This window comes from Perognathus longimembris, chromosome 10 (genome assembly GCF_023159225.1).
Source record: "Perognathus longimembris pacificus isolate PPM17 chromosome 10, ASM2315922v1, whole genome shotgun sequence".
NCBI classification, from domain to species: domain Eukaryota; kingdom Metazoa; phylum Chordata; class Mammalia; order Rodentia; family Heteromyidae; genus Perognathus; species Perognathus longimembris.
This window is the reverse complement of record NC_063170.1, coordinates 7,973,125-7,991,165: the sequence shown is the minus strand read 5'-3', so window position 1 is coordinate 7,991,165 and position 18,041 is coordinate 7,973,125. Positions and strand designations below refer to the sequence as shown.

At 65.3% G+C, this 18,041-nt stretch overlaps 4 protein-coding genes across 4 annotated transcripts; all 4 read left to right on the top strand.

Moving 5' to 3' along the window:
* Positions 1-2,908: 2,908 nt before the first annotated feature.
* On the top strand, positions 2,909-3,616 carry LOC125358178 (chymotrypsinogen B-like). The gene is made up of 3 exons (XM_048355113.1): positions 2,909-3,087; positions 3,236-3,339; positions 3,438-3,616. Exons 1-3 carry the CDS (start codon positions 3,000-3,002, stop codon positions 3,519-3,521), a joined length of 276 nt encoding a protein of 91 aa, XP_048211070.1. The 5' UTR covers positions 2,909-2,999; the 3' UTR covers positions 3,522-3,616.
* On the top strand, positions 3,579-5,088 carry LOC125357874 (chymotrypsinogen B-like; the record flags this gene model as incomplete). Its single annotated transcript, XM_048354734.1, has 4 exons — positions 3,579-3,695; positions 3,790-3,970; positions 4,399-4,532; positions 4,867-5,088. Coding segments are annotated over 4 exons (594 nt in total), but the record flags the coding sequence as incomplete, so codon positions are not given.
* A 4,082-nt stretch (positions 5,089-9,170) lies between these two features.
* On the top strand, positions 9,171-11,454 carry LOC125357873 (chymotrypsinogen B2-like). The gene is made up of 7 exons (XM_048354732.1): positions 9,171-9,222; positions 9,767-9,870; positions 9,972-10,051; positions 10,139-10,217; positions 10,327-10,507; positions 10,684-10,817; positions 11,129-11,454. Exons 1-7 carry the CDS (start codon positions 9,171-9,173, stop codon positions 11,288-11,290), a joined length of 792 nt encoding a protein of 263 aa, XP_048210689.1. The 3' UTR covers positions 11,291-11,454.
* Positions 11,455-15,357: 3,903 nt separating this feature from the next.
* Positions 15,358-17,772, top strand: LOC125357872 (chymotrypsinogen B2-like). Its single transcript, XM_048354731.1, has 8 exons — positions 15,358-15,409; positions 15,954-16,057; positions 16,160-16,239; positions 16,327-16,405; positions 16,515-16,695; positions 16,872-16,928; positions 17,110-17,243; positions 17,554-17,772. Exons 1-8 carry the CDS (start codon positions 15,358-15,360, stop codon positions 17,713-17,715), a joined length of 849 nt encoding a protein of 282 aa, XP_048210688.1. The 3' UTR covers positions 17,716-17,772.
* Positions 17,773-18,041: the final 269 nt, after the last annotated feature.

Below are 18,041 nucleotides of genomic sequence, written 5' to 3'. Positions count from 1 at the left end.
TTCTCCCTTATTCTCTCCTCACTACTTCCTCCCCCCCCCTCCCCCCCGTCGCTTGCAGGTATCTAGAGCCTCCTGCCCTCACTTGGCTGTTTCTCTGAAGGTTCAACCAATTGAACCACAGCTTGCTTCACTTCTGGAATTTTTTGCCGGTTCATTGGAAATAGGAATCTCTCCCACATTCCTGCCCTGGCTGGCTTCAGAGCTCGGTCCTCACATCTCAGTCTCCTCAGTACACAGTGCTAGACCTTCTGGCCTTGTGCCCATGATAATAAATAAATTATTATAACTGAGAGTGAGGGAAGCGGTGATATTGTCCAAAAAGAAAGGTAATCATTACTTGACTTGTGTAACAAACACTCAGTACATCACCTCTACAGTAAAACATTTTAAAATATAGCTTCATAGCTGGTGGTAGTATATATTTGATCTTTTATTTTTATTGCTTTTATTGTACTTATTTGCTTATTTGTTGGTTGGTTGGTCTTGGGGCTTGGATTCAGGGTGGGGGCATTGTCTGAGCTTTTTTCCCTCCAAGGCCAGCACTCTACCACTTTAACCACAATGTCATTTCTGGTTTTCTGGTGACTAATTGGAGATAGGAGTCTCCTGGACTTTCCTGCCTGGGCTGGCTTTGAACCGTGACACTCAGATCTCAATCTCCTGAGTAGCTAGGGTTACAGGCATGAGTGAACAGAGCCTGGCTTATATGTGATCTCCCCCAGTGCCAGCTTGCTGAATGGGGCCTGTGTTCCCTGGTCTGTTCCAGGAGGGGCCTGGTGAGCTGCTTGACGGGATGAGCTCCGGCTTTCTGTGAGCGTGGCTTCATTCAGGCCACAGTGTGCTTGGAGCCCTGCTTTCCCGCCTGATGCATGTGGCCGACTCTCTGTCATTAGCTCATCTTCTAAAATGCGCCAAGGCCACGAGCAGGCAACTAATTCGAGAAAGACAAATACAGCCAGGCTGTGGTGGCTCACGCCTTTAATACTAGGGAATCGGGAGGCTGAGATCTGAGGACTGGGGTTCGAAGCCAGCAAGGGTAGGAAAGTCCATGAGACTCTTATCTTTAATTAACTACCAAAAAGCCACACGTGGGGCTGTGGCTCAAGTAGTAGAGTGCTAGCCTTAAGCAAAAGAAAACAAGGGGCTGGGGATATGGCCTAGTGGCAAGAGTGCCTGCCTCATATACATGAGGCCCTGGGTTCGATTCCCCAGCACCACATATACAGAAAATGGCCAGAAGTGGCGCTGTGGCTCAAGTGGCAGAGTGCTAGCCTTGAGCAAAAAAGAAGCCAGGAACAGTGCTCAGGCCCTGAGTCCAAGCCCCAGGGCTGGCCAAAAAAAAAAAAAAAAAAAAGCATAGAGACAGTGTTTAGTGTCCAATTGCCAAGTGCAAGTCCCAGGTCTGGAACAAAAGAAAAAAGAAGCAGATCAGAAAAGGTGAGTGGGCCAGCTGTCTGACTCTGAAACCTGGGCTAGAACCAGCGCATCAGTCACCATGCGGGGAAATGAGAAACAGGCATGGGAGATCAACCCCGGCACCGCTGGTGGCCCTCACCCTGCATCTGACAACCTCAACCCCCAAATCTCTCCCAGTTCCACATTTGTCAGGAACCCATCCACGCGATTATCAACCACTGCAGGCCCCAGGTTTCCCTGCGCCCTGCAATCACTTGATCCAGAAGCAACCAGCAATTGTGGGGTGATATAACAATGATGAGGAGAGAGAACAAGACGGCCCTGGCAGGTCCACGCGCCACCTTGGGGCCCATAGGGGAAGGGAAACTGCTTAGTACAGGAGCACGTGGCCCTTGGAGCTGCTCTGCCCACAGCCCTCAGGCTAGACACACCTGAGCACAGTCCTCTTGGAGCTTCTTGGACTGAAACACGGAGGGAAGGCCTGGTCCTCCAGCAGTCCAGGGCTTCTGGAAGACACTAACCTCTGCTATTTGTCCAGGGTCCTCCAGACCACAGCCACTAGGGCTGGGGCTCCAATCTGAGCCTCGAGACTCAACCTGCCCGGGCAGCGGGCCCGCAGCTCCCTGCCATGGGTGGAGAGCTGCTGCTGGGCCCCGTCATAGCCCTGAGCCCCTGGCCTCGGGCTCAGCCGAGGACGGCAGCTGCTGCCCTCCCAGGCTCCCGCGCTGCCCACTGGACACGCGCCCGCAGCAGGGCTGCTCCACCCCAGCGCTCAGATAACGGCCTGCTGCCGGGGTATATAGCAGGCAGGCGGGCGCACGCGGGCGGCGTCAGCATGGCGTGCCTCTGGCTCCTGGGCTGCTGGGCTCTCCTGGGCACTGCCCTCGGCGGGCAGGAAGGTTGGTTCCCCTCGCCGCATTCTGCGCCCCGTTCTGCTGGGCACCGTGCGGTGAGCCCCAGAGAGTCCCTGTCCTCTCCTGCCCTCCCAGGCCTCATGGCTGCATGGGGGCGTTGGGAGGATGACAGGGGTCCCAGCTCCCCCATGGCCCCCCAATCCCCTCCGAGCCTGGCAGCCGGGACCCCACTCCCCACACCGGCCCAGGTAGTCTGCGTCCTCCAGAGGAGGAGACAGATGCGGCTGTGTGGGGGACAGGGGCAAGACGGAGGGGACAGCGGCAGTTTGACTGCTTCAACTCCTGTCCTTTGGAAACGTGCTGGAGTGTGTGTGTGTGTGTGTGTGTGTGTGTGTGTGTGTAATTGGAGATAAGAGATTCACAGTCTTTGCTGCCCAGGCTGGCTTTGAACCATGATCTTCAGATCTCAGCCTCCTGAGTAGCTAGGATTACAGGTGTGAGCCTCTGGTGTCTGGCTACAAACTTGTCCTTTCAAAGCTCTGTTTGCTTAGCGCCTGCCCCGTCCTGGAACGGAGCAAGCCCCTTGCTCCTTGGTCACGGCTCATGTCTACTCTGAGAGGGCGGCCCCTGCGCCCCCTGTGCTGATGGGGAAACAGACCGAGCTGCGTGGCTAAGCCAGGCAGCCATGGGGTGCTGCTGAGCACCTCACCGTCTCCATGTTTGTTTTTTATGGAAGGGAAGCTGAGCTGGACGCAAGAATCTGAGTCCTCGGACCTGTGTCTTGATGAAATCCCAGAATGCATCTGTCCCATACCAGGTTTTTCTTTGGGGGGGGGGGGGGAGACAGGGCTGACTTTTCAGAGAAGAGGAGGGAGGAGCCAGCTAAGCTCCCCAAAGGGTGGAGGCGGTGAGACCCGGCGGGGTCCCCGGTGCCCGCCTTGGCCTTCACCTCCTTGCTCCCCCAGGCTGCGACATCTCCGACCTCCCTCCAGAGGTCAGCGGCCGGTCCAGGGTGGCCGGTGGGGAGGAGGCTGTCCCCGGCTCCTGGCCCTGGCAGGTGTCCCTGCAGGTGAGGGCGGGGATGCGGGGCGCAGGGGGGCGCAGGGGGGCGGGGTCAGCGTGGGGCCTGTCCTGGGGGGGTTGTGACGGTGCCCTCTGCCTCCCCAGTACGAGAGCGGCTACCACTTCTGCGGGGGCACGCTCATCAGCGAGGACTGGGTGCTCACCGCCGCCCACTGTTTGCTCGAGTAAGGCCGGGCGGCCCGGGGCCTCCGCGGGGCGGAGGAGGGGAGCGGGCGCGCTCCGCGCTCTCCATCGCACCGCTCCGTGTCTCCCTCCGTGCCCAGGCCGGTGGACAAGGTGGTGTTGGGGGAGTTTAGCCTGGATTCCGACGAGGAGGACGTCCAGGTGTTGCGGGTTGCAGAGGTACCCCGGCCCGCAGGGCGGGAGGGACGCGGGGGGGGGGGAACACGGCCCCGACGTCCTCCGTGGCCTCCCGGGACACCGTTCTCCTTCGCAGAAATTCACGCCCCGCGGCGCCTGCGTCATCCCGATCCACAACGACATCGCGCTGCTGAAGCTGGCCACCCCGGCCCGCCTCTCCGACACCGTGTCTCCGCTGCGCCTGGCCGGGCACTGCGACCACTTCCCGCCCGGGACGCCGTGCGTCATCACGGGCTGGGGCCGGACGCAGGGCAACCGTGAGCATCGCGCCCGGGGGCGGGGGCGGGGGCGGGGCGGGGCTGGGTGGGCGGAGCCTCCGGGCCGGGCGGGGCCTGAGCGCGCCCGGGGGCGGGGGCGGGGGCGGGGCGGGTGGGCGGAGCCTCCGGGCTGGGCGGGGCCTGAGCGCTCCCGGGGGCGGGGCGGGGCGGGGCGGGTGGGCGGAGCCTCCTGGCTGGGCGGGGCCTGGAGGGGCCGGGCGTCATCACGGGCTGGGGCTGGAGGACGCAAGGCCACCGTGAGCAGCGCGCTCGCGGTCGGGGGCCGGGGCGGAGCCTCCTGGATGGGCGGGGCCGGGCGTCGTAGCAGCCTGGGGCCTGAGCGAGCCCCCGGGGGCGAGGTGGGGTGGGCGGGGCCTCCTGGATGGGCGGGGCCTGGCGCGTTGACCACGCCCCCGCTGCCCTTCTAGACACGGAGAACTCGCCCACGCTGCGACAGGCAGTGCTGCCCCTCGTGTCCAAGGCGGACTGCAAGACGTACTGGGGCGACGATGTCACGGGCGAAATGATCTGCGCCGGAGGAAGCGGGACCGCCCCCTGCATAGTGCGACCCCTGGGCTCGGCCCACACTGCCCCCCCCCTCCCGAACACCGCTGCCCCAGCGGTGGTGGGGGGCCGGGGCCCCTGCGGGAGGGATCACATGACCCGGCGGGGCTGAGCGGGCCGCCTGCCCGGCGCTCCCACGCGTGCGCTCAGCCGCCCTGAGCTCTGTCACGGACGCTCCCCGGGGTGGCCAGGCTCCCAGAAACTTCCACCCACAGCAGCTGCTGCAATCTTCCCCAACCCACCCAGAAGGCAGGCAGAGGCGTCCTGGGGGCATGCGCAGAGGCCGGGCTGCCCGGGCTGCACACCAAAGGCTCCTTTTCTTTTCCCTACAGAACGACTCTGGGGGCCCCCTGGTGTGCCAGAAGGGGGGCGTCTGGACCCAGGTGGGCATCGTGTCCTGGGGCAGTCGAGAGTGCGAAACCGACAAGCCGGCTGTGTTCACCCGCGTCCCTGCATTCGAGTGCTGGATTAAGGAGACCATGGGGGCCAACTGAGCCCCCAGACCCGCCCTGGGCTCGCCCCTGCCCTGCTCCCCTCCACGCCCCAATAAACCCAGGAAACCCCAGCAGGGTTGTGTTGTCTGGCTTTTCTGGAGGGCCTCTTCCATTCCTGAGGTTGGACGTGCGCTGGGCTGGGCTAGACAAGCAGTGTCTCTTCCCGTCAGGCAGGTGGAATGGGGGTGGAGCTAGGTGCCCGGATGTGGGGGGGCCAGGGCGGCCTGGGGCAACAGTTGGCAGAGGCCCCGCCATGGGGGAGCAGACGGGGGGAGTCGCTGCGCCCACACCTGTGGACCTGGGGTTCTTCCCCACGCCGCCCGCCCGCAGCTCCAGGGCTGCCGCCTTCCCAGCCCCCGACAGAGCCGGAGCCCGGGCCACAGCGCCCCGTCAGCCCAAGCCTGGCCAGCAGGGCTGTGGGGAGGGAAGCCCACACCATGGCCGCCTCCGAGCTGTCTGCTGGGGTCCTCTGGCAGGGGCAGCAGCGTTGGGAGAGGAGGCCCGGGCACCCAGGCAGCCTGGGTCGTGCGCCCACCGACCATGGCCCGATAAGCCGGGAAGGAGGCCACGGGAACACCCCGGACCTGAGGAGCGGCCTGGGACTCTGAGCTCAGAGGGCGCACAGCTGCAGGGGGGCTCCCGGGGGACTCCTCCCCCCTCCCCCCCGTGGGGCACATGAGGCCTACAGGCTAAGGGGATTGGGGCTCCCTTGCCCCCTAAGCAGTGCACCCAGAAGGAAGAGTCTGGAAACTGGAGACAAGCTGTTCCCATCCTATCCACAGCCACGTGCCTGACACCAGCTCGGTCCTCATCTCAGCCAGGCCACGCCTTGGTGTGCACGGGCCTGACACACGGCGAGTGCCTGGGGCTCGCTCTCCCGCAACCCCCTGGAGCCCTTTCCCCTCCCGGGAAGAGGAGAGCCACCCCGTGGGGGCTAGGGTATTTGCCCAGGAGGCTGTCTGGGTGCTGGGTGCGGGGGCAGAGCTGAGGGGTTCTGGGCATGAGGGAGGCTGGAAGGTGAGGGCCCTGTTCTCATCCTCAGCGATCACAAGCACCTAGCTTACCCCCCCTTCTTGTTAAGTGGTAAGTTGCTCATAGTGACACGCGGAATAAACCTTCCAGCGAGGCTCTGGCTACTCAGGAGCCTGAGGCCTGAGGACTGTGGCCCGAAGCCAGTCTGGGCACCAAGGTCCCCCGGACTCTAGCTGCAAAAACTGCACCTCGAAAGCAAGCTGGAGGGGGAGATGTGACTGGGGGGGTTGAGCTCCAGCAGGGGCGGCGCTCAGGCCCGGAGTTCAAGCTCCAGCGGGAAGACGGGGGGGGGTGGGGGGGAGGGACGCAGTACAAACGACGGTCCTCGGCGCCTGCCTCCCCTGTGGGCGCTCCCCGCCTGCTCTGCCTGGGTCCCTCGGCGGACCGCGGCTCTCCAGCGCAGGCTCCGCCCAGGCCTCTGCTCCCCACCCCGCCCTGCCCATCGCAGCGGCCCCCTGCCGCCTCCCCGCGTCCCTCCCGCCCCCTCCCCTAGGCCCGCGAGGGCGGGGCCGCGCGCTCCCAGCGCACCACGCGGCTCGCACTGTGGTAAAGGAAGGATTGGAAAATCCGTAGGGAAAAGCAGTTCTCGGGGCTTTTCCCGGGTGCCGGGTGCCGGGTGCCGGGTGCGGGCCTGGCCTGGCGCCGCCCCGGGCCCTCAGCGCCTTCGCGGGAAGAGCGGCAGCCGGCGCGCGGCCCCGCGGCCGTCGTCCATGTGTACACAGCCTGGGCAGCGAGGGCGCTGGGCCCGCGGCGCGGCGGCCAAGGCCAAGGCCAAGGCCGAAGGGCGCGGGTGGGGCCCTCAGCGCCACCTGCCGGTTCCCACGGCCACTCGGGGAGGGAGCGAGATGGGGCGGGGCCGCCGCGTGGGGGCGGGGCCGCCGCGTGGGGCGGAGCCCTGGGTGGGGCTTGGGGGTTGGGCCGCCGCGTGGGGCGGAGTCCTGGGGTGGGGCTTGGGGGAGGGGCCGCCGCGTGGGGGCGGGGCACTAGGGTGGGGCTTTGGGGCGGGGCCGCCGCATGGGGCGGGGCCCGAGAAACGGGGCCACAGTTTGGGGCGGGGGATGAGGGGCGTGGCCGCCGTGTGGGGCGGGGACTGCAGGGAGGGGCGGGGCCGCCGCTTCTGCCCCGCCCCTCCTGTCCCAGACCCCGCAGCGCCTTCCCCAGGCTGCTTCTCATTCCTCCGCCCGACTCTCCCTGCTCCCCAGCCCCGGCCCGGGGACTTGGCTTCTGCAGGGCCCGGGGGTCTTCCAGGGGCCTGGGACGCCAGCGCTGGCAGCTGCCTCGTCCTCTTCCAGGGAGGCCCCGGCTGTTCAAAAGTTGCCTTTTCCTTCTCATTCTTCTCTCCCTCTCCCTTTCTTCTGTCCTTCCTTCTTTGCATCTTTCTCCCTCCCTCCCCCATCTTCCTTTCTTTTCTTCTCTCTCTCCTCTGCCCCCCCTTGCAGGCACCCAGAGTCTGTCACCCTCATTTGACCTTTTCCCTCATGGCTAGCACCCTACCATTGGAGCCACTGCTTCACTTCTGGCTTTTTTGCCCAATAACTGGAAGTTAGAGTCTCGCAGACGTTCCTGCCTGGAGTGGCCTCGAGCCTTGGTCCTCACATCTCAGTCTTCTCAGTATACAGTGCTGTTAACTGTCCCCTTAAGAGCAGACCTCCTGGCCTCAGTGTCACTAATAGATAAAATCAGTATAACAATAGCTGGTGGTGATGCACATTGATCTCAAAGGCAAACTACTTCTCCCACTCCTCCCCCAGTGCCCGCTTGCTGAATGGGGCCTGTGTTCCCTGGTCTGTTCCAGGAGGGGCCTGGTGAGCTGCTTGACGGGATGAGCTCCGGCTTTCTGTGAGCGTGGCTTCATTCAGGCCACAGTGTGCTTGGAGCCCTGCTTTCCCGCCTGATGCATGTGGCCGACTCTCTGTCATTAGCTTATCTTTTTTTTTTTTTTTTTGGCCAGTCCTGGGGCTTGAACTCAGGGCCTGAGCACTGACCCTGGCTTCTATTTACTCAAGGCTAGCACTCTACCACTTGAGCCACAGCACCACTTCTGGCCTTTTCTATATATGTGGTGCTGAGGAATCGAACCCAGGGCTTCATGTATACGAGGCGAGCACTCTACCACTAGGCCATACTTCCAGCCCCATTAGCTCATCTTCTAAAATGAGCCAAGGCCACGAACAGGCAACTAATTCGAGAAAGACAAATACAGCCAGGCTGGGGTGGCTCACTCCCGTAATCCTAGCGTCCTAGGAGGCTGAGATCTGAGGATGGTGGAACTTGTCAAAGTCCATGGGACTTTAATCTCCAATTAACTACTAAAAAGCCAAAAGTGGCACTTTGGCTCAAGTGGTAAGGCACTAGCCATGAGCATAAACAAACACAAAACCCCGAGTTCAAATCCCAGGACTAGAACAAAAAAGGAAAAGAGAAATGAACAGATCAGAGACAGTGAGTGGCTCGAAGCCGCCCAGCTGTCTGACGCTGAAACCCCTGAGCTAGAACCAGTGCATCAGACACCATGCGGGGAAATTAAAGGCCGCCACGGGAGATCAACCCCTGCACCTCTGGGGCGCCTGTCCTGCATCTGACGCCACCCCCAAATTTCTCCCAGTTCCACAATGGCCAGGAAACAACCCACCCACCCAACCAAAGCACGAACCAGGCTCCCTGTGGGCCTGAACCTCTTGATCCTGATGACACCCCCGCATTTGTGGGGTGATACAGCAGCTTTGAGGTGCTATAACGAGACCCTCCTGGCTGGTCCCCCCGGATGCCATATGCCCACAGCAGAAGAGAAGCTGCTTAGTAGTCGAGCCCCCGGACCTTCCAGCTGCTCTGCCCACAGCCCACACGGCTGGAACACACCGGGTGTTCAACCTGCCGGGGCAGCGGGCCCGCAGCTCCCCGCGATGGGTGGAGAGCTGCTGCTGGGCCCCGTCGTGGCCCTGAGCCCCTGGCCTCGGGCTCAGCCGCGGACGGCAGCTGCTGCCCTCCCAGGCTCCCGCGCTGCCCACTGGACACGCGCCCGCAGCAGGGCTGCTCCACCCCAGCGCTCAGATAACGGCCTGCTGCCGGGGTATATAGCAGGCAGGCGGGCGCACGCGGGCGGCGTCAGCATGGCGTGCCTCTGGCTCCTGGGCTGCTGGGCTCTCCTGGGCACTGCCCTCGGCGGGCAGGAAGGTGGGTTCCCCTCGCCCCATTCTGTGCCCCGTTCCGCTGGGCACCGTGCGGTGAGCCCCAGAGAGTCCCTGTCCTCTCCTGCCCTCCCAGACCTCATGGCTGCATGGGGGCGTTGGGAGGATGACAGGGGTCCCAGCACCCCCATGGTCCCCCAAATCCCCTCCAAGCCTGGCAGTCGGGACCCCACTCCCCATGCCTGCCCAGGTAGTCTGCGTCCTCCAGAGGAGGAGACAGATGCGGCTGTGTGGGGGCCAGGACACTGGTGGCTCGGCCCCCTAAACCCTGCCCTTCGGAAACTTGGTTTGTGTTTGCTGGTCCTGGGCCTTGAACTCGGGGCCTGGGTACTGTCCCTGAGCTTTTCTGCTCCAGGCTAGTGCTCCACCACACGAGCAACTGCTCCACTTCTGGGTTTTTGGTGGCTAACTGGAGATGATGAGTCTCCAGGGCCGTCTGCTTAGGCTGCCTGTGAACCACCGTCCTCGGAGCTCGGCTTCCAGGGTGGCCAGGATCCTGACGCTGCGCCCTCCCCCAGGCTGCGGGATTCCCGCCATCCCTCCTGTGGTCAGCGGCCTGTCCAGGGTGGTTGGGGGGGAGGAGGCTGTCCCCGGCTCCTGGCCCTGGATGGTGTACATTCAGGTGAGGGGGATTCTGGGCGTGGGGGGGGCGCAGTGTGGGTGGTGGGTAGCAGGGCGCGCTGTCCTGGTGGGAGGGGCTGCCCCCTTCTCCTGCTTCTCCAGTACAAAGATGGCATCCACTTCTGCGGGGGCGCCCTGATCAGCGAGGACTGGGTGGTCACCGCCGCCCACTGCATGGTCACGTGAGTCCCGGGCAGCCGGGGGCTCGGTAGGGCGGAGGGGGCAGCGGGCGCGCTCTCCACCGCACCCCTCCTCGGCCCGATTTCTAGGACGGATGACAAGGTGGTGGCGGGAGAGTATGACCTGGACTCCGATGAGGAGGACGTGCAGGTGCTGGACATTGAACAGGTAGCCTGGCCTGCCGGATGGGACCCCAGGGCAAGAGGGGGTCCCCGGAAGGTCAGAGCCCGGGCTCCTCCGTCAGTCTCGCTCACTTGGGCCCCGGGCGCCGCCGCAGGTGTTCACGGCCCCGGACGCCAGCATCTCCCCGGTCCACAACGACATCGCGCTGCTGAAGCTGGCCAGCCCGGCCCGCTTCTCCGACACCGTGTCTGCCGTGCGCCTGGCCGGGCACTGCGACCACTTCCCGCCCGGAACGCCGTGCGTCCTCACGGGCTGGGGACTGACGCTCCTGCCCGGTGCGTGCCCGCCCCGGCGGGGTGGAGGGTGGGCGGACCGAACTGAGGACCACGCCCCCCGCTGCCCTTCTGGACCCGGAGAGCTCATACACGCTGCGCCAGGCAGTGCTGCCCCCGGCCGCGAGGCGGGGTGGGCGGGGCCTGGCGCGCTGACCACGCCCCCGCCGCCCTTCTAGTCCCCGAGAGCGGGTACACGCTGCGCCAGGCAGTGCTGCCCCTCGTGTCCACGGCGCGGTGTCAGGAGTACTGGGGCGACGAGGTCACGGACGACATGGTCTGCGCCGGAGGAGAGGGGTCCTCGCCGTGCATGGTGCGGCCCTGGGCTCGGCTGCCCCAGCGGGGGTGGGGGGCCGGGGCCCCTGCGGGAGGGATCACATGACCCGGCGGGGCTGAGGGAAGCAGGCCGCCTGCCCGGCGCTCCCACGCGCGCGCTCAGCCGCCCTGAGCTCTGTCACGGACGCTCCCCGGGGTGGGCCAGGCTCCCAGAAACTTCCACCCACAGCAGCTGCTGCAATCTTCCCCAACCCACCCAGAAGGCAGGCAGAGGCGTCCTGGGGGCATGCGCAGAGGCCGGGCTGCCCGGGCTGCCCACCAAAGGCTCCTTTTCCCCCCTCCCTGCAGGACGACTCTGGGGGCCCCCTGGTGTGCCAGAAGGGGGGCGTCTGGACCCAGGTGGGCATCGTGTCCTGGGGCAGTCGAGAGTGCGAAACCGACAAGCCGGCTGTGTTCACCCGCGTCCCTGCATTCGAGTGCTGGATTAAGGAGACCATGGGGGCCAACTGAGCCCCCAGACCCGCCCTGGGCTCGCCCCTGCCCTGCTCCCCTCCACGCCCCAATAAACCCAGGAAACCCCAGCAGGGTTGTGTTGTCTGGCTTTTCTGGAGGGCCTCTTCCATTCCTGAGGTTGGACGTGCGCTGGGCTGGGCTAGACAAGCAGTGTCCCTTCCCGTCAGGCAGGTGGAATGGGGGTGGAGCTAGGTGCCCGGATGTGGGGGGGCCAGGGCGGCCTGGGGCAACAGTTGGCAGAGGCCCCGCCATGGGGGAGCAGACGGGGGGAGTCGCTGCGCCCACACCTGTGGACCTGGGGTTCTTCCCCACGCCGCCCGCCCGCAGCTCCAGGGCTGCCGCCTTCCCAGCCCCCGACAGAGCCGGAGCCCGGGCCACAGCGCCCGTCAGCCCAAGCCTGGCCAGCAGGGCTGTGGGGAGGGAAGCCCACACCATGGCCGCCTCCGAGCTGTCTGCTGGGGTCCTCTGGCAGGGGCAGCAGCGTTGGGGAGAGGAGGCCCGGGCACCCAGGCAGCCTGGGTCGTGCGCCCACCGACCATGGCCCGATAAGCCGGGAAGGAGGCCACGGGAACACCCCGGACCTGAGGAGCGGCCTGGGACTCTGAGCTCAGAGGGCGCACAGCTGCAGGGGGGCTCCCGGGGGACTCCTCCCCCCTCCCCCCCGTGGGGCACATGAGGCCTACAGGCTAAGGGGATTGGGGCTCCCTTGCCCCCTAAGCAGTGCACCCAGAAGGAAGAGTCTGGAAACTGGAGACAAGCTGTTCCCATCCTATCCACAGCCACGTGCCTGACACCAGCTCGGTCCTCATCTCAGCCAGGCCACGCCTTGGTGTGCACGGGCCTGACACACGGCGAGTGCCTGGGGCTCGCTCTTCCGCAACCCCCTGGAGCCCTTTCCCCTCCCGGGAAGAGGAGAGCCACCCCGTGGGGGCCAGGGTATTTGCCCAGGAGGCTGTCTGGGTGCTGGGTGCGGGGGCAGAGCTGAGGGGTTCTGGGCATGAGGGAGGCTGGAAGGTGAGGGCCCTGTTCTCATCCTCAGCGATCACAAGCACCTAGCTTACCCCCCCTTCTTGTTAAGTGGTAAGTTGCCCTTGCTCATAGTGACACGCGGAATAAACCTTCCAGCGAGGCTCTGGCTACTCAGGAGCCTGAGGCCTGAGGACTGTGGCCCGAAGCCAGTCTGGGCACCAAGGTCCCCCGGACTCTAGCTGCAAAAACTGCACCTCGAAAGCAAGCTGGAGGGGGAGATGTGACTGGGGGGGTTGAGCTCCAGCAGGGGCGGCGCTCAGGCCCGGAGTTCAAGCTCCAGCGGGAAGACGGGGGGGGGGGGGGGGAGGGGGGGAAGGGACGCAGTACAAACGACGGTCCTCGGCGCCTGCCTCCCCTGTGGGCGCTCCCCGCCTGCTCTGCCTGGGTCCCTCGGCGGACCGCGGCTCTCCAGCGCAGGCTCCGCCCAGGCCTCTGCTCCCCACCCCGCCCTGCCCATCGCAGCGGCCCCCTCCCGCCTCCCCGCGTCCCTCCCGCCCCCTCCCCTAGGCCCGCGAGGGCGGGGCCGCGCGCTCCCAGCGCACCACGCGGCTCGCACTGTGGTAAAGGAAGGATTGGAAAATCCGTAGGGAAAAGCAGTTCTCGGGGCTTTTCCCGGGTGCCGGGTGCCGGGTGCCGGGTGCGGGCCTGGCCTGGCGCCGCCCCGGGCCCTCAGCGCCTTCGCGGGAAGAGCGGCAGCCGGCGCGCGGCCCCGCGGCCGTCGTCCATGTGTACACAGCCTGGGCAGCGAGGGCGCTGGGCCCGCGGCGCGGCGGCCAAGGCCAAGGCCAAGGCCGAAGGGCGCGGGTGGGGCCCTCAGCGCCACCTGCCGGTTCCCACGGCCACTCGGGGAGGGAGCGAGATGGGGCGGGGCCGCCGCGTGGGGGCGGGGCCGCCGCGTGGGGGCGGGGCACTAGGGTGGGGCTTTGGGGCGGGGCCGCCGCATGGGGCGGGGCCCGAGAAACGGGGCCACAGTTTGGGGCGGGGGGTGAGGGGCGTGGCCGCCGTGTGGGGCGGGGACTGCGGGGAGGGGCGGGGCCGCCGCTTCTGCCCCGCCCCTCCTGTCCCAGACCCCGCAGCGCCTTCCCCAGGCTGCTTCTCATTCCTCCGCCCGACTCTCCCTGCTCCCCAGCCCCGGCCCGGGGACTTGGCTTCTGCAGGGCCCGGGGGTCTTCCAGGGGCCTGGGACGCCAGCGCTGGCAGCTGCCTCGTCCTCTTCCAGGGAGGCCCCGGCTGTTCAAAAGTTGCCTTTTCCTTCTCATTCTTCTCTCCCTCTCCCTTTCTTCTGTCCTTCCTTCTTTGCATCTTTCTCCCTCCCTCCCCCATCTTCCTTTCTTTTCTTCTCTCTCTCCTCTGCCCCCCCTTGCAGGCACCCAGAGTCTGTCACCCTCATTTGACCTTTTCCCTCATGGCTAGCACCCTACCATTGGAGCCACTGCTTCACTTCTGGCTTTTTTGCCCAATAACTGGAAGTTAGAGTCTCGCAGACGTTCCTGCCTGGAGTGGCCTCGAGCCTTGGTCCTCACATCTCAGTCTTCTCAGTATACAGTGCTGTTAACTGTCCCCTTAAGAGCAGACCTCCTGGCCTCAGTGTCACTAATAGATAAAATCAGTATAACAATAGCTGGTGGTCATGCACATTGATCTCAAAGGCAAACTACTTCTCCCACTCCTCCCCCAGTGCCAGCTTGCTGAATGGGGCCTGTGTTCCCTGGTCTGTTCCAGGAGGGGCCTGGTGAGCTGCTTGACGGGATGAGCTCCGGCTTTCTGTGAGCGTGGCTTCATTCAGGCCACAGTGTGCTTGGAGCCCTGCTTTCCCGCCTGATGCATGTGGCCGACTCTCTGTCATTAGCTTATCTTTTTTTTTTTTTTTTTTGGCCAGTCCTGGGGCTTGAACTCAGGGCCTGAGCACTGACCCTGGCTTCTATTTACTCAAGGCTAGCACTCTACCACTTGAGCCACAGCACCACTTCTGGCCTTTTCTATATATGTGGTGCTGAGGAATCGAACCCAGGGCTTCATGTATACGAGGCGAGCACTCTACCACTAGGCCATACTTCCAGCCCCATTAGCTCATCTAAAATGAGCCAAGGCCACGAACAGGCAACTAATTCGAGAAAGACAAATACAGCCAGGCTGGGGTGGCTCACTCCCGTAATCCTAGCGTCCTAGGAGGCTGAGATCTGAGGATGGTGGAACTTGTCAAAGTCCATGGGACTTTAATCTCCAATTAACTACTAAAAAGCCAAAAGTGGCACTTTGGCTCAAGTGGTAAGGCACTAGCCATGAGCATAAACAAACACAAAACCCCGAGTTCAAATCCCAGGACTAGAACAAAAAAGGAAAAGAGAAATGAACAGATCAGAGACAGTGAGTGGCTCGAAGCCGCCCAGCTGTCTGACGCTGAAACCCCTGAGCTAGAACCAGTGCATCAGACACCATGCGGGGAAATTAAAGGCCGCCACGGGAGATCAACCCCTGCACCTCTGGGGGCGCCTGTCCTGCATCTGACGCCACCCCCAAATTTCTCCCAGTTCCACAATGGCCAGGAAACAACCCACCCACCCAACCAAAGCACGAACCAGGCTCCCTGTGGGCCTGAACCTCTTGATCCTGATGACACCCCGCATTTGTGGGGTGATACAGCAGCTTTGAGGTGCTATAACGAGACCCTCCTGGCTGGTCCCCCCGGATGCCATATGCCCACAGCAGAAGAGAAGCTGCTTAGTAGTCGAGCCCCCGGACCTTCCAGCTGCTCTGCCCACAGCCCACACGGCTGGAACACACCGGGTGTTCAACCTGCCGGGGCAGCGGGCCCGCAGCTCCCCGCGATGGGTGGAGAGCTGCTGCTGGGCCCCGTCGTGGCCCTGAGCCCCTGGCCTCGGGCTCAGCCGCGGACGGCAGCTGCTGCCCTCCCAGGCTCCCGCGCTGCCCACTGGACACGCGCCCGCAGCAGGGCTGCTCCACCCCAGCGCTCAGATAACGGCCTGCTGCCGGGGTATATAGCAGGCAGGCGGGCGCACGCGGGCGGCGTCAGCATGGCGTGCCTCTGGCTCCTGGGCTGCTGGGCTCTCCTGGGCACTGCCCTCGGCGGGCAGGAAGGTGGGTTCCCCTCGCCCCATTCTGTGCCCCGTTCCGCTGGGCACCGTGCGGTGAGCCCCAGAGAGTCCCTGTCCTCTCCTGCCCTCCCAGACCTCATGGCTGCATGGGGGCGTTGGGAGGATGACAGGGGTCCCAGCACCCCCATGGTCCCCCAAATCCCCTCCAAGCCTGGCAGTCGGGACCCCACTCCCCATGCCTGCCCAGGTAGTCTGCGTCCTCCAGAGGAGGAGACAGATGCGGCTGTGTGGGGGCCAGGACACTGGTGGCTCGGCCCCCTAAACCCTGCCCTTCGGAAACTTGGTTTGTGTTTGCTGGTCCTGGGCCTTGAACTCGGGGCCTGGGTACTGTCCCTGAGCTTTTCTGCTCCAGGCTAGTGCTCCACCACACGAGCAACTGCTCCACTTCTGGGTTTTTGGTGGCTAACTGGAGATGATGAGTCTCCAGGGCCGTCTGCTTAGGCTGCCTGTGAACCACCGTCCTCGGAGCTCGGCTTCCAGGGTGGCCAGGATCCTGACGCTGCGCCCTCCCCCAGGCTGCGGGATTCCCGCCATCCCTCCTGTGGTCAGCGGCCTGTCCAGGGTGGTTGGGGGGGAGGAGGCTGTCCCCGGCTCCTGGCCCTGGATGGTGTACATTCAGGTGAGGGGGATTCTGGGCGTGGGGGGGGGCGCAGTGTGGGTGGTGGGTAGCAGGGCGCGCTGTCCTGGTGGGAGGGGCTGCCCCCTTCTCCTGCTTCTCCAGTACAAAGATGGCATCCACTTCTGCGGGGGCGCCCTGATCAGCGAGGACTGGGTGGTCACCGCCGCCCACTGCATGGTCACGTGAGTCCCGGGCAGCCGGGGGCTCGGTAGGGCGGAGGGGGCAGCGGGCGCGCTCTCCACCGCACCCCTCCTCGGCCCGATTTCTAGGACGGATGACAAGGTGGTGGCGGGAGAGTATGACCTGGACTCCGATGAGGAGGACGTGCAGGTGCTGGACATTGAACAGGTAGCCTGGCCTGCCGGACGGGACCCCAGGGCAAGAGGGGGTCCCCGGAAGGTCAGAGCCCGGGCTCCTCCGTCAGCCTCGCTCACTTGGGCCCCGGGCGCCGCCGCAGGTGTTCACGGCCCCGGACGCCAGCATCTCCCCGGTCCACAACGACATCGCGCTGCTGAAGCTGGCCAGCCCGGCCCGCTTCTCCGACACCGTGTCTGCCGTGCGCCTGGCCGGGCACTGCGACCACTTCCCGCCCGGGACGCCGTGCGTCCTCACGGGCTGGGGACTGACGCTCCTGCCCGGTGCGTGCCCGCCCCGGCGGGGTGGAGGGTGGGCGGACCGAACTGAGGACCACGCCCCCCGCTGCCCTTCTGGACCCGGAGAGCTCATACACGCTGCGCCAGGCAGTGCTGCCCCCGGCCGCGAGGCGGGGTGGGCGGGGCCTGGCGCGCTGACCACGCCCCCGCCGCCCTTCTAGTCCCCGAGAGCTCGTACACGATGCGCCAGGCAGTGCTGCCCCCAGCCGCGGGGCGGAGTGGGCGGGGCCTCCTGGTGGGCGGGGCCGGGCGCGCCGACCACGCCCCCGCCGCCTTCTAGTCCCCGAGAGCTGGTACACGCTGCGCCAGGCAGTGCTGCCCCCGGCCGCGGGGCGGGGTGGGCGTGGCCTCCGGGTGGGCGTGGCCATGCGCGCTGACCACGCCCCCGCCGCCTTCTAGTCCCCGAGAGCGGGTACACGCTGCATCAGGCAGTGCTGCCCCTGGTGTCCACGGCGCGGTGTCAGGAGTACTGGGGCGACGAGGTCACGGACGACATGGTCTGCGCCGGAGGAGAGGGGTCCTCGCCGTGCATGGTGCGGCCCTGGGCTCGGCTGCCCCAGCGGGGGTGGGGGGCCGGGGCCCCTGCGGGAGGGATCACATGACCCGGCGGGGCTGAGGGAAGCAGGCCGCCTGCCCGGCGCTCCCACGCGTGCGCTCAGCCGCCCTGAGCTCTGTCACGGACGCTCCCCGGGGTGGCCAGGCTCCCAGAAACTTCCACCCACAGCAGCTGCTGCAGTCTTCCCCAACCCACCCAGAAGGCAGGCAGAGGCGTCCTGGGGGCATGCGCAGAGGCCGGGCTGCCCGGGCTGCACACCAAAGGCTCCTTTTCCCCCCTCCCTGCAGGACGACTCTGGGGGCCCCCTGGTGTGCCAGAAGGGGGGCGTCTGGACCCAGGTGGGCATCGTGTCCTGGGGCAGTCGAGAGTGCGAAACCGACAAGCCGGCTGTGTTCACCCGCGTCGCTGCATTCGAGTGCTGGATTAAGGAGACCATGGGGGCCAACTGAGCCCCCAGACCCGCCCTGGGCTCGCCCCTGCCCTGCTCCCCTCCACGCCCCAATAAACCCAGGAAACCCCAGCAGGGTTGTGTTGTCTGGCTTTTCTGGAGGGCCTCTTCCATTCCTGAGGTTGGACGTGCGCTGGGCTGGGCTAGACAAGCAGTGTCTCTTCCCGTCAGGCAGGTGGAATGGGGGTGGAGCTAGGTGCCCGGATGTGGGGGGGCCAGGGCGGCCTGGGGCAGCAGTTGGCAGAGGCCCCGCCATGGGGTAGCAGACGGGGGGAGTCGCTGCGCCCACACCTGTGGACCTGGGGTTCTTCCCCACGCCGCCCGCCC

Excerpts from the sequence above, each read along its gene's own strand:
- LOC125357873 (XM_048354732.1), top strand. The coding sequence starts at position 9,171 with ATGGCGTGCCTCTGGCTCCTGGGCTGCTGGGCTCTCCTGGGCACTGCC. Across the intron at positions 10,052-10,138 it reads GCCGCCCACTGCATGGTCAC|GACGGATGACAAGGTGGTGG; the intron begins GTGAGTCCCGGG and ends CCCGATTTCTAG. Across the intron at positions 10,218-10,326 it reads AGGTGCTGGACATTGAACAG|GTGTTCACGGCCCCGGACGC; the intron begins GTAGCCTGGCCT and ends GCGCCGCCGCAG.
- LOC125358178 (XM_048355113.1), top strand. The coding sequence starts at position 3,000 with ATGGAAGGGAAGCTGAGCTGGACGCAAGAATCTGAGTCCTCGGACCTG. Across the intron at positions 3,088-3,235 it reads ATGCATCTGTCCCATACCAG|GCTGCGACATCTCCGACCTC; the intron begins GTTTTTCTTTGG and ends TTGCTCCCCCAG. Across the intron at positions 3,340-3,437 it reads CCTGGCAGGTGTCCCTGCAG|TACGAGAGCGGCTACCACTT; the intron begins GTGAGGGCGGGG and ends CTGCCTCCCCAG.
- LOC125357872 (XM_048354731.1), top strand. The coding sequence starts at position 15,358 with ATGGCGTGCCTCTGGCTCCTGGGCTGCTGGGCTCTCCTGGGCACTGCC. Across the intron at positions 16,058-16,159 it reads CCTGGATGGTGTACATTCAG|TACAAAGATGGCATCCACTT; the intron begins GTGAGGGGGATT and ends CTGCTTCTCCAG. Across the intron at positions 16,240-16,326 it reads GCCGCCCACTGCATGGTCAC|GACGGATGACAAGGTGGTGG; the intron begins GTGAGTCCCGGG and ends CCCGATTTCTAG.